Raw genomic sequence first — 13446 nt, forward strand, 5'->3', positions numbered from 1 at the left:
TGTTAATTTTTCCCTAAAAGATACTGCATTTTGAGAAATTCCTTGGCAAGCGCAGAGAGTTCACAGTTTATTGAAGGTTCTGAACACATTCTGCTTTTTCCCAGTGTTTTGGCAAATAAAATGAATGATAAAATCACTCTGGAGCAAAGATGAGTTTTGTTACAAGAAAAGGGAGGAAATTATGCTTTTACAATGTGTTTCAACAGCTGGTGCAAAAGCACACTGCAAATAGATAGATCCTGCTCCTTTGTTAAGTCTTAGCCTTTTTGCTTCCTATTATTGTTGTCAAGTTTGTTTTACAAGATAAGATTTCTTACGTTTTCATATAATGTATCTCTCTATCAGAAAGGAAAATAGTTTCATTGTCTAATCTCTGCTACATAGTGTTGCTATCTGAGAAAACTGTTAAAACTAGCCACTGAATATATTTCCATAGGATAATTTTTGAGTAACATGAATATTTTGAAATACTAATTTAAAATAACTAAGACTGAACATTTCCTATATTGGCATTCAGTATTGTTCTTTGTAAGAAATTGCAAAACTGATACATAAAAATATAAGGTATTGCACTCAATGTTAAAACTGAGCTTGTAGTCCCACAGATGTTTTACCATACCACAGACATGTTCAGAGAGATGCAACTTAAGATTCATTCTGGATGGAGTCCTCAGATTTCTTCAGGAGTTATGCATGCCTTACTTTGTCAGGAATAAAATCTCATGAGTTACAAACTTGAGACTTAAGTTTTCCTTGAATTGCAAATACAAGAGACTGCTGTGTGACTTTATTATGTTGGATGTGTAATTCAGGCTACTGCCATCTAGTTATTCTGTAAAACCTGAACAGCATTAAAATGTAGAGATGCTCGGCAAATAAAAGCAATGAATATCTGCCTCCAAGTTAAATTGCATCTCCAGAAAAAGTATATTTAAATGCAACAAAATAAGGGCCAAATTATATATGTGCAGAGTAAAGATGGGCATGAACCTTTGGTTTGGCGGTTTGGCCCAGTTTAGTGTGACACCTGCACAGGTTTTCCACCAATGCCACAGGCTTCCCTGTCCTGTTTCCCTCCCCTGCCTCCTCTGGGCAGTCACCCACTCAACAGCAGTAGTGCATTTCCCTCCTCTTGCCTCCTCCAGCAGCTACCCACTTAGACAAGGAGGTGGGACAGGGAAGCCTGCAGTGGTGCTGGTGAGTGAGCAATCACCTGAGAAGGTGGAGGAAGGAAGCATACAGTTGCCAGTGAGTGGGCGATTGTCCAGAGGAGGCAGAGAAAACAAGCACAGCGCCCACAAAGCATCTGTGTCGGTGCCATGCAGAACCAGGCCAAATTGCTGAACTGTGGTTCACGCCCATCTCTAGTGTAGAGATTTATTGAATAGGTGCTTGCTAGTTCAGCTGTAGAGGTGTTTCTATGTTAACACTAAACTGAGCACATCAGGACAGTATTTAATCCCTTCCTTCCTATTCCCTTCTTCACTCTGCTGTGTAAAGGCACTTTGCCTCAGCCCAATTCTGCTGCTCTGTTCTAATTAAGTTTTAGAATAGAAAGATCTTGAAGATACGTAAATTGGAATAAAAATAGTCATATCTCTACTAAGCCAAAACTAATCTATCATTCTTTTTTTCTGTTAAGTACCTATTAATTTATGAATAAATTATGTGCTGTCAAGCCAATTCCAGGATTTCTTAGTTAGAGAATACTTGGATGAGGTCTACTAGTCTATTTTTCAGGGGCACCGTGGGACTGTGCAGCTTGCCCAAGGCCACACATGCTAGCTTTTCTCCTAAATGGTACAGTGGCTCTGCAGTGAGTAATCTAACTCACTCAGCTACTAAACTAGTAGTTTATGTTTTTTTCGTTAGGAGACAAGGCAGCCAAATTGATAACTCCCTCTGCTGTCTAGTAATAGCACTGCCCTCTTCTATAAGCCTGCAGACCTCATTTCTATGAAAATAATAAGGTGTTCGCAACTATTGATAATGTAGCAGGTAAGTTGAAATCATGGTATAGTGTTTATCAGGTCTGAGTTTTTGAAGCCTTTCATAAGACCTTTCTAGAAACTACAATCAGTAAGTACACAGGTTGTTGAGAAGTATTTTGAAAGCTACCTCAGGAAACGAAATATCTGTTTAAATGGTGAAAGGTGATTATAGTGATACCTCACTTTAGAAGAAAATTTCAGTATACTTGTTTAAATTTAAAATTGAATTGGAAATGGTGGATTGGATTTAGACTTAATTTTATTTGGGGTAGACCCATAAAAATCACCCCTTCATAGATTGCTACCTTTTTGTGGCAAAGGGTCTTAAGTAATTCAGAGAAGCTATGGGCTATGCCATGCATGGCCACCCAAGACGGACAGGTCATAGTGGAGAGTTCTGACTAAACGTGATCCACCTGGAGCAGGAACTGGCAAGCCACTCCAGTATCTTTGCCAAGAAAACTCAATTGACAGAAATAAAAGCTAAAAGATATGATGCTGGAAGATGAGCTCCTCAAGTCGGAAAGTGTCCAACATGCAACTGAGGAAGAGCGGAGGACAAGTACAAGTAGCTCCAGAGCTAATGAAGTGGTTGGACCAAAGCCGAAAGGACGCTCAGCTGTGGATGCACATGGAAGTGAAAGGAAAGTCTGATGCTGTAAATAAAACTACTGCATAGCAACCTGGAATGTAAGAGCTATGAACCTTGGTAAGCTGGATGTGGTCAAACAGGAGATGGCAAGAATAAACATTGACATCCTGGGCGTCAGTGAACTAACATGGACGGGAATGGGCAAATTCAATTCAGACAATTACCATATCTACTATTGTGGGCAAGAATCCTGTAGAAGAAATAGAGTAGCCCTCATAGTCAACAAGAGTGGGAAAAGCTGTACTGGGATACAATCTGAAAAATGATAGAAGGATTTCAATATGAATCCAAGGCAGACCTTTCAACATCACAGCAATCCAAGTTTATGCACCAACCACCGATGCTAAAGGGGCTGAAATTGACCAGTTCTGTAAAGATGTACAATACTTTTTAGAACTGACACCAAAGAAATTTGTTCTTATTATAGGGGACTGGAATACTAAAGTAGGGAGTTGAGAGATAAAAGGAACAACAGGTAGGTTTGGCCTTGGAGTACAAAACGAAGCAGGGCAAAGGCTAACAGAGTTTTGTCAAGAGAACAAGCAGGTCATCACAGATACTCCTTTCCAATAACAGAGGAGGCAACTCTACACATGGACATCACCAGATGGGCAATACCGAAATCAGATTGATTATGTTCTCTGCAGCCAAAGATGGAGAAGCTATATACAGTCAGCAAAAACAAGACCTGGAGCTGATGGTGGCTCTGATCATCAGCTTCTTACAGCAAAATTCAAGCTTAAACTGAAGAAAGTAGGAAAAACCACTGGGCTGGGCAAGTATAATCTAAACCAAATCCCTATGAATATAATAGTGGAAGTGAAGAACAGATTTAAGGAACTTGATTTGGTGGACAGAATGCCTGAAGAACTTTGGATAGAGGCTCGTAACATTGTACAGGAGGCAGCAACAAAAACCATCCCAAAGAAAAGGAAATGCAGGAAAGCAAAGTGGCTCTCCAATGAGGCCTTACAAGTAGCAGAGAAGAGAAGGGAAACAAAATGCAAGGGAAATAGGGAAAGTTACAGAAAATGGAATGCAGACTTCCAAAGAATAACAAGGACAGACAAGAGACCCTTCTTAAATGAACAGTGCAAAGAAATAGATGAAAATAACAGAAAGGGAAAAACCAGAAATCTGTTCAAGAGAATTGGAGATATTAAAGGACCATTTTGTGCAAAGATGGACATGATAAAGGACAAAAAAGGCAGCGACCTCACAGAAGCAGAAGACATCAAGAAGAGGTGGCACGAATACACAGAGGAATTATACCAGAAAAATCTGGATGTCCTGGACAACCCAGATAGTGTGATTGCTGGCCTTGAGCCAGACATCCTGGAGAGTGAAGTCAAGTGGGCCTTAGAAAGCATGGCTAACAACAAGGCCAGTGGAGGTGAGGGCATTCCAATCAAATTATTTGAAATCTTAAAAGATGACACTGTTAAGGTGCTAAACTCAATATGACAGCAAGTTTGGAAAATTCACCAGGGGACATAGGAGTGGAAAAGATCAGTCTACATCCCAATCCCAAAGAAGGGCACTGTCAAAAAATGCTCCAGCTACCATACAATTGCACTCATTTCACACGCTAGCAAGATTATGCTCAAAATCCTACAAAGTCGGCTTCAGCAGTATGAGTACCAAGAACTCCCAGAAGTACAAGCTGGATTTCGAAGGGCTAAAGCAGGGGTGTCCAACCTTTCACCTTCCCTGGGCCACATTAGAAGATGAAAATTTGGTTTGGGCCGCACATAAATTTGGTTTGGGCCGCATGGGGGGACAGCCCCAGCCATCCTCCGCAGCCCCGCTCCAAGCGTGCTTACCGGCAGCTGTGATCTCAGATAGCAGAGGCTACCAGCTTCGACTCCGTGGCTTTATGGGGCTGGGAGGGGATCCACCTGTTGATGGGGATGGCCCAATACAGTCCCACAACCACCCTCTCCCCCCACCTCCCGCTCTTTCCTTCCCTCTCTCCACCCCTACCGTTGTGCCATGCCCCAGCCACATTCCGGCCGCAAGTGCTGGCAGTGTAACTTGAAACTTTGGAATTGCTTTTAAAATAATAAAAAAATGGAATGGGCTGCATTATGAGCTGACCTGGGCCACATGCGGGCCTCGGTCCGCATGTTGGACAAGCCTGGGCTAAAGGAACTAAAGAGACCAAATTGCTAACATGCGCTGGATTATGGAGAAAGCCAGAGAGTTCCAGAAAAACATCTACTTCTGCTTCATTGACTATGCAAAAGCCTTTGACTGTGTGGACCACAACAAACAATGGCAAGTTGCTAAAGAAATCTTATCTATCTTCTGAGAAACCTATATGTTGGACAGGAAGCAACAGCTAGAACTGGATATGGAACAAGTGCTTGGTTCAAAATTGGGAAAGGAGTATGACAAGGCTGTACTGTATATTGTCCCCCAGCTTATTTAACTTATATGCAGAATACATCATGCAAAAGGCAGGACTGGATGAATCCCAAGGTGGAATTAAGATTGCCAGAAGAAATATCAACAACCTCCGATATGCAGATGATACCACTCTGATGGCATAAAATGAGGAGGAATTAAAGCACCTCTTAATGAGGATGAAAGAGGAGAGCACAAAAAATGGTCTGAAGCTCAACATCACAAAAACTAAAATCATGGACACTGGTCCATCACCTCCTGGCAAATAAAAGGGGAAGATATGGAGGCAGTGATAGATTTTACTTTCTTGGGCTCCATGATCACTGCAGATGGTGACAGCAGCCATGAAATAAGACACCTGCTTCTTGGGAGGAAAGCGATGACAAACCTAGACAGCATCTTAAAAAGCAGAGACATCACCTTGCCGACAAAGATCTGCATAGTCAAAGCTATGGTTTTTCCAGTAGTGATATATGGAAGTGAGAGCTGGACCATGAAGACGGTTGACTGCCGAAGAATTGATGCTTTTGAATTGGGTGCTGGAGGAGACTCTTGAGAGTCCCCTGGACTGCAAGGAGATCAAACCTATCCATTCTAAAGGAAATCAACCCTGAGTGTTCACTGGAAGGACAGATCCTGAAGCTGAGGCTCCAATACTTTGGCCATCTCATGAGAAGAGAAGACTCCCTGAAAAAGCCCCTGATGTTGGGAAAGTGTGTGGGCAAGAGGAGAAGGGGACGACAGAGGATGAAATGGCTGGACAGTGTCATTGAAGCTGCCAAGATGAATTTGATCAGACTCCAGGAGGCAGTGGACGACAGGAGGGCCTGGCGTGCTCTGGTCCATGGGGTCACAAAGAGTCGGACACGACTTAATGACTAAAACTGAAGCCCTATTAATTTAAAGAGGGTGTTTCCAAATATGATTAAATCTGGAAATTTTAAAGGTATAGTTGAAATTCATCTATGATTCAATCCCTGCTATATATTATTTCGAAATATATTTTGCAGGAGGTGTAAGAGTCGCTTGTTTTAGTATGTAGCACCTTAGACATCTTTATCATTTAGACTCAAGGGAAGGAACAAATTCAGAAATTCAGCTACAGTACATTGATTCTCATCCTAGTATTAACCTGAACCTGCATCAGACTACATAACAGGTATACTTTCTGGACTCCCCTCTGCAGTTAGAAAGTCGCCTTATGAGTACCACATTAAGTCAAAAACCCAATGAATGTTACACATGCTTACATGTCTCTAGCTTCCACCCATAGGACACCACAGGATTTATTGTCGACAGCTAAGCTTTTCCACACCACTGTATCTGCTCAGATCCACAAGGCAGAGACTCAGAATCCTCAGGTCTTGAGGATTTACCTAAACCATTTCTTAAAATACAATATATACTCAGTGAAGTGAAACAAAAAATTGACTGAGCAGGAAGGGTATCCAAGTAGAGCCTACCACAAGAAACAACTAGAACAGTAAATAACAGAACAAGTAGTAGGCATCTGTACAACCCAAATGAAATCATGCCAGCAAAAAATAACCGGTTCTGGAGAGAGTGAAATATTGAACCACTTGTTCTGTTATTTTATAGTACATAAAACTCACACTGAAATAAGTATATTTCAGTTTATTAAATGAGCCACATACTTTTGTCCAAATATATTGTGAATGTTCAATGAAACTCCTTTCCAGATGAGGATGGGTCACATAATTAAAGGTGAAATTAGCAGTCCTGTGGCACTAAAGTATTACAAAACTATTGTAGCATAAAGCTAAGCTGTTGTAGCGTGTAAGCTATGCAAGTTAGTGCTGTCTGTTCAGATTGATTAGGCCCACTGATTTCAGTGGGGTTACTTCCAAGTAAATGAGTACAAGATAACAGCCCAAGTACCGTATACTAAATACTGAAATAATTTCCCAAGTTATTTGGCAGCAGATTTAATAACACAAAGCATTTAAACAACATGTAGGTGTGGCATGGGAATTAATTGGCTAAGATTCCTTTCAGTAAGTTAATCTTGAGATTATTTTACTTTCCTGTATACAATAATCATAGTGAAACAAAACAAAAAATTAAACCAACCTGTTCCACAGCAGGGAGGACATTATTCAGCTGTATTCTACTGGTATCCTGATTTTCTTCTTGTTTGTAAAATCTTTCCAGCAGTGTCCTTTGGTTCTTGATTACTGAATGCACACTGTCCGATATGTTTCTTTGTAACTGGGCTGCAATATTTTCAGATGCACGTTTCTTAAACTGAATTGGTGAGGGTTCTGTGGGGAGGAAATCCATTTTAAGGACGATACAGCTTTATAAACTAATGAGAGTGATTTGTTCTAGTATGCTGGCATATGTGTTTAATTCTTTATTGGCTAGTTTTGTCACTTCCCACCCCCAAGATTTTTTTCAACATGTGTGTATATCTCATGGTTCCCTTCTGCTGCTATATTGTCCTGTCATTTTATGATACAAAGTTTCATGTAATGGAAATCATTACATTTCCTGTAATACCCATCTCCCTGAGAATAAATGACCAGCTGTGATTAGTCAAAGGACTGTTGGTACATCTCTGTGGCCCCAGATTGGAGAAAACTGCATGAAGCAAGTTATGTTGCCTGTGGAAGGCTTATAGTAATTTAGAAAGCAACAAAGATAAGCAGGAGAAGATTGATGGGCAAGTGTGCTGTTCTCTGCACTGTTAGGATTTCATGTAACAAAATTACCAATCCAGCCTCAGTACACCTACCCTGAACAACTTACTCCCTCCTAGTGCCATCCACTGCTACCTGTCTTTGCAGAAGGTCCGTCTCTGGATTCATCCTTGCTTTCCATTTATGTTTTTATTCTTTTCAGAGTGTTGCCTATGTTAGTTTTTCAGCGTGTAGAACAAAAACAAAAATGAAAATGGAAGAACTGACATCTCAAGGACTAGAAAAGTTATTTCAGTACAAGCTTTCATGGATTCCATTCCACTTCCTCAGTCTCAGTATCTATCACTCAGATACCATCTGAGGGAGTTGTCTGTGGTAACTGATGCTGAAGTAAATCTTGTAACATGATATAATAGTTCTGTTCAGTTTTGTTGTATGAGCTTTGATTCTGTCACAAGACATACAACTGAAGAGATGGTCAACACATGAGGAATTTGTCTAGCTTGCTTGATAAGAAAATGTTCCTGATTTATTACAATGTAATGCAATCATGGAACATGACAGCAAAAATAAATTCTTACCATCTTCAGCTGACTTTCTCTTGATCTTCATTGGTATTGTATCAGTGACAACTTCTGTGACTGTCTCTTTGAAAAGAAAAAGGTATTCCATGACAATGTTATTAGATGCATTCTAATAATAGACTACACCAATACGTTGCTATCTCTGGGTAGTTAACCTGAAGCCCTCCACCAATAAGTTGCTACTTCTGAGTAGATATTTTCGGAAAATTAGCTTTTTTGTTTTATGCATTATTTATGATGTTAAAATGCAAAATGCTGTTGGCCTATATTTAAGAAGGATTCTCAGCTTCCTCATATGCCTGGGAGTTCATGATAGAGACCTTGCCTCATTCAATTTGCCTCATTCAGTTCTACCATGGCCAGAATGCTACTGATATCCTTCTAAGATTTACATAACCTGACGGGCTAATTGCAGCTAATTGATGAGGCACTGTGGCACATACTGACTGTGCAATCAGGAGTGTGACCAGCCAGATAACCAACATATGTATGTCAACTCATCTGCTAGCTACAGTTAGTCATAACAAGATACTCAAACTTTGCACAGATAGGATGCTGGGCAATATTTCATCTCGGTCACATGTTTCATCATCTCAAGAGCAGTTTCATAGATTTATTCTTAAAAATCGTTATTATGTTTCCAGGGCTTACACAGCCACAATGATCCTGCTACATCAATCATGACACTGGAGTTAATTGCTGTTACAATTTAGTAAAATTCCATTCCACCCAACATTTAGATAAAGAAGGGACCATGATTAATTTAGACTTTTCTATTTGACAACTTGATTGGCAGCTATGGATTGCAAGTTACGTGTTTAACATAACTGAATCCAATTGACTCTTACATCTTTGCTTTAAACATGAGTGTTCATTGTTCAAACATTGAACCTGCTTTTTTTGTCATCTAACTGGATGAAGAGGATGAAAGCCTGCATACTTCTGAGATATTTTGATTAACACTAATAAAGGCGTTGTCTGACTGTAGATTTTGGATTCTACCCTTGCCTCATATGGATCAAAACTGCTGCTTTGTAAGAGTTAAGCAGTCTGGCAGGGGTAGGGTAAAGTTTAGAAGGAAAGCAGTGGATGGAGGGAATGTATAATCCTCAGATCCAGTCCTGACTCTTCAGCCATGATTGAACAACTGAGGAATGTTGCTTCTGAAATACAACATTTAAATATTATCTTGTGTCATCCTCTCAGCCTACATTAACTTCTATATTCCATAGATATTTTACATGTAATGTTTAAACTGTTGCTGCTTCAGTTCATGATGTGTCCTTAGTACAATAGTACCTTGGTTTACGAATTTAAAGCGTTCTCCAGGACATTATATAATGTGAAAAATTCATAAACCAAAACGCGGTTTGCCATAGGAATAGGGGTGGCGCTATAAACCTCCAGGCATAATGCATCCTGGGGAAACTTCCTTTGTACTGCAATAAGTAATAAATAAATAAATAAATCATAAACCGAAGCATTATTTTCGATGGATTTCTGTTAGTAAACCAAAAATTATGTTAACCGAGGCGTTTGTAAACCAAGATACTACTGTATTTAAAACAAGAGTAGTTTCTCCCAGTGGAGTTTTGTATACCTGCAGGCTGGTTTCGCAAGATGCAGTCAATCTCATCATAAAACCTCATCTTCCTTTTTGCATTCCCATGCTGATCATTTTCTTTTTGCAATGCACGGTATTCGTATTTCAGATTCTTATACTTTGTCCGGCACTGCTTCCAATCTCTGTCTATTCCAATTTTCATCAATCTTCTTGCAATTTCCTCAAATATCTCTTTATTTCTTGTTGCTCCTTCAAGCATTTGTTGTATTTCTTCATCTGACCATATATTTATTAGAGCTCTGACTTCATTGTCACACCAGTGCTTTCCTGCTCCTGTATCATTAATAGTAATAACTCTAAAATGATTCTGTGCTTCATCCAAGGACATGTGATTGTCTGAAAATACAAAATAAAGTAATCTAAAATGGATATATACACACACACATATATACACATATATGGACATACGGTATACTGTATATATATACATTAATGACATACACACACACACACACACACATATATACTGTATACATATATATATATTGAAAAAGAGGGAATTTCTAAATTGAATTCACTATATTTCAGTAGGGAAAATCTGAATAGTAAAAATATTTGTATATTCTTAGTGTGCCACTAAATAAGAAGCAAAGAGTTAGTCACTCACCTGCCCCAGGTATGTTTTTATATGGTGAAAGTCCAGATTCATCCTCTGAGGTTGTAGTGATAGAATCATCATCTATCAAAAACAATTTCAGTATTGTAAGAATGTACAATGTATTATATATTTTTCAACTGTTAGTTCCATGACCCTTTAATTTAAAACAGCTGAAGTTATAAATGAAATCATGGTTCCTTTGATGGTGTATATTAGGTACTTGAGTGGTACATTTAACATAATCATGACTCTGAGATGCTGTCCCTATTCAGGCATTATCAGTACAGGAGAAATGAACACACAACGAGGAATCTTTCTTTTCTCGTTCCCATCTTTTTAGATCACACAACAGCCAACAACTCTGAGTTGCTTTTCATCATGTTTAGGGTCTTCATAGAAGCAAACTCCCATATTTTTCCAGTATTCTTGCTTGTGTGGAGATACTCACTGCAGATAAAAATTCACCTGGGATTTGCTGGCTATCAGATGATATAAATGCAATGGAGAGAGCTAAAGCTGTTTATCTTGAGGCCTTCCTTCCTAATTAAAAGAAATCTCCCATTTCTAATAACTAATGAAGATTTCTTCCTTCATTATTTTACAAAATATCACTTAATTTTTTTGCTAGGGAAAATAAACGAAGGTCAAAAAGTGTTATCAATTCATAGTTCGGTCTGAATGTAACCTATAAATGCTGTGCAACCCATTTTTTACTCATTGCTTGGAAGTAAGTCCTACAGCGTTCAGGTGGGTTCCAAATGTGTTTACATTGCTAACTGGAGCACAAAGGGCTGGATTGTATTATGCTACTGCTTTAATGGACAATAGCCAGTATATATTAAGTGTCAGCATAGATGACCAAGGCTGGCTGGATAGCTCAGTGGTTTAGGTATCTGGCTGTAGATCCAGAGTTTGTGAGTTCCCCATTGTGCCTCCTGTGAGTACAGTCAGCCTGTGTGGCCATGGGCAAGCTGCACAGACCCAGGATACCCCTAGAAGAAGGAAATTGTAAACTGCTACTGAGTATTCTCTACCTGGAAAACCTTGAAAAGGTTCACCATAAGTAACAATTGATTATGATGATGATTATAGATAACCAAAGCATTTTATGACCACTTATAGCAAGGAGAGACCTCCCTCCCCTTCTTGCCTCTGTTCTTCAAATAAAATGTGCAGCACATCTCTTTCTGGAAGCAATGTCTAAGCAGTAAGATTTCTGAGCCCCATAAATGGAAAAGGAATAACAATGCATCAAGAGGTGAAATTAAATAATAAAAAAACATTTAAATGCCTGTGTGAAAAATACCATTGAAGTGCCACTTTTAAGGCAGTCATTTTCAAATAGTCTTCTGGGAAATGCAAGAGTTCCTTCAGAGTTTGGAATATTTCCTCCATGTCAAGGCCAGTAACTGCAAATAGCCTCCTCTGAAAAACAATTTGTCATCCACATCTGAAGTTCCTCCTCTAACATGTTGCCTCTTGGTAGTATTTGGCTTATTCCCAGTTCAGCTGGTATGACTGTGAAGATCTGGAAGCTCGACCAAGATTGCATGACCAGGGTGAACCTTGGAATCTTTTGCAAATAGGCCAGGGTTCACAGGCTTTCATTTTAACATGGGAAAATGTTGCTTAAATTAGAAACTTGAAAAATACTAACTAGGAGGTGAAACTGCATGTTATACAAGAATGACTAAGGATTGTACTCTAGAGAAGAAGGCAAGAGGACCTGTTGGATGCCTCTGCTCAAAACTGTAGCGTCTTGCAACTGTATTTCATTTTTTTAACATAAGTAGTGAGGCTTCATTACAAGCATATGCTGTATAGTTTTCTTTTTAGGAGAAGAAAAATTGTATTTCAAGTTGACTGACAAAGTTTAGGATACTTCAGCGGACCAAAGTCCAATCAGTTGCCTTGGTGAGAACTTCTGCTATTATTCAAATAAGCCTCTGAATGATGCTTCGGTGCCCTTTGTTTGAAGTGGTTACCAATCAGTGAGTAGCTGAGAAAAGAAAACAGTATTTTGAAAAAAGCAAGAGAAGGCCACTTTTTATTCAGCTCACATCAGAGTTCACTCTAATCTCTCTGAATAGAAACATCTTATATTTGCCTTTGTCCCATTTCTTTGATAGAGAGGGGATAGATTTGTGACTCTGAATCTTTTAAAAAGTTGTGATTTGTTTTGGTTTCCTTGTTAATTTTTAAAGAGAAGTACTGTTTTCATAAGAATAGAAGAGGTGGATCAGGCCAAAGTCTTGTGAGAAGTCCATAAGGGAGACACGAAGGCACAAGCATCTGCTTTAAAAACCACCCCAAACAAACCAGTATTCAAAAATACCCTGCCAATTGTAAGTCCTTGTTGGCCATGATTAGTGCAGCCATCTGGCAAAGATTTAATCTGGGTAGGGGTTTTAACAACCAAAGTGGGAGCACCTAGTGAGCAAGTCAAGAAAAACATGTTAGTACCTGTTTGTGGCAGAGGGAAACAGTAAAGGTGATGGGTCTTGTTGCTTTGTTGAAATGCTTTTGGTTTTATCTATTGTATTGTAGATACTCAGTGTGGTGTAGTAAATAGAAGGACTGACCAGGATTCTGGAGATCAGAGTTCAAATCCCTGTTTAGCCATGGAAACTCACTGGGGGAGTGGAAAGGGTGAAACCATTCCTTAAATATCTCACTAACATTGGAAGATCTATCAGATAAATTGGTTCTGATCTGATGGCACATAACATCTATTGTATCAGTCTTTTTCATATTAATATAGTATGAGTATTAAATTGAAAAAGTATCAGAATGAGCAATGTTCATATGACTTTAATGCTGCATTTTAATACTTTGTTAAAGTCAGTATGAGAATATATGCAAGCAGGGAGCCGCACATATATAACTTATCTTGTAGTGGATTATAAACCTTTTACATGTTTTACATGTTCT

At 39.1% G+C, this 13446-nt stretch overlaps 2 protein-coding genes across 14 annotated transcripts in view; one reads left to right on the forward strand and one right to left on the reverse strand.

Annotated features, from left to right (window-relative positions):
- The window catches only part of PAICS (phosphoribosylaminoimidazole carboxylase and phosphoribosylaminoimidazolesuccinocarboxamide synthase), an 84250-nt gene that overhangs the window by 24468 nt on the left and 46336 nt on the right, over positions 1-13446 (reverse strand). For 11 of the 12 annotated variants that reach the window (XM_078394656.1, XM_078394657.1, XM_078394655.1 and 8 more), the window contains 4 exons: positions 10525-10596; positions 9894-10253; positions 8291-8356; positions 7141-7331 (listed from right to left, as the gene is read on the reverse strand). In XM_078394656.1, the coding sequence (XP_078250782.1) occupies positions 7141-7331; positions 8291-8356; positions 9894-10253; positions 10525-10596 (689 nt within the window). Of the gene's footprint in view, positions 1-7140; positions 7332-7844; positions 7906-8290; positions 8357-9893; positions 10254-10524; positions 10597-13446 lie in introns of those variants that run through there. The other variant, XM_073001302.2, reaches the window with a different exon arrangement.
- PPAT (phosphoribosyl pyrophosphate amidotransferase) overlaps positions 1-13446 on the forward strand; it is a 62753-nt gene that overhangs the window by 9852 nt on the left and 39455 nt on the right. The window lies entirely within an intron of this gene.

This window comes from Pogona vitticeps, chromosome 5 (assembly GCF_051106095.1).
Source record: "Pogona vitticeps strain Pit_001003342236 chromosome 5, PviZW2.1, whole genome shotgun sequence".
Lineage (NCBI taxonomy): Eukaryota > Metazoa > Chordata > Lepidosauria > Squamata > Agamidae > Pogona > Pogona vitticeps.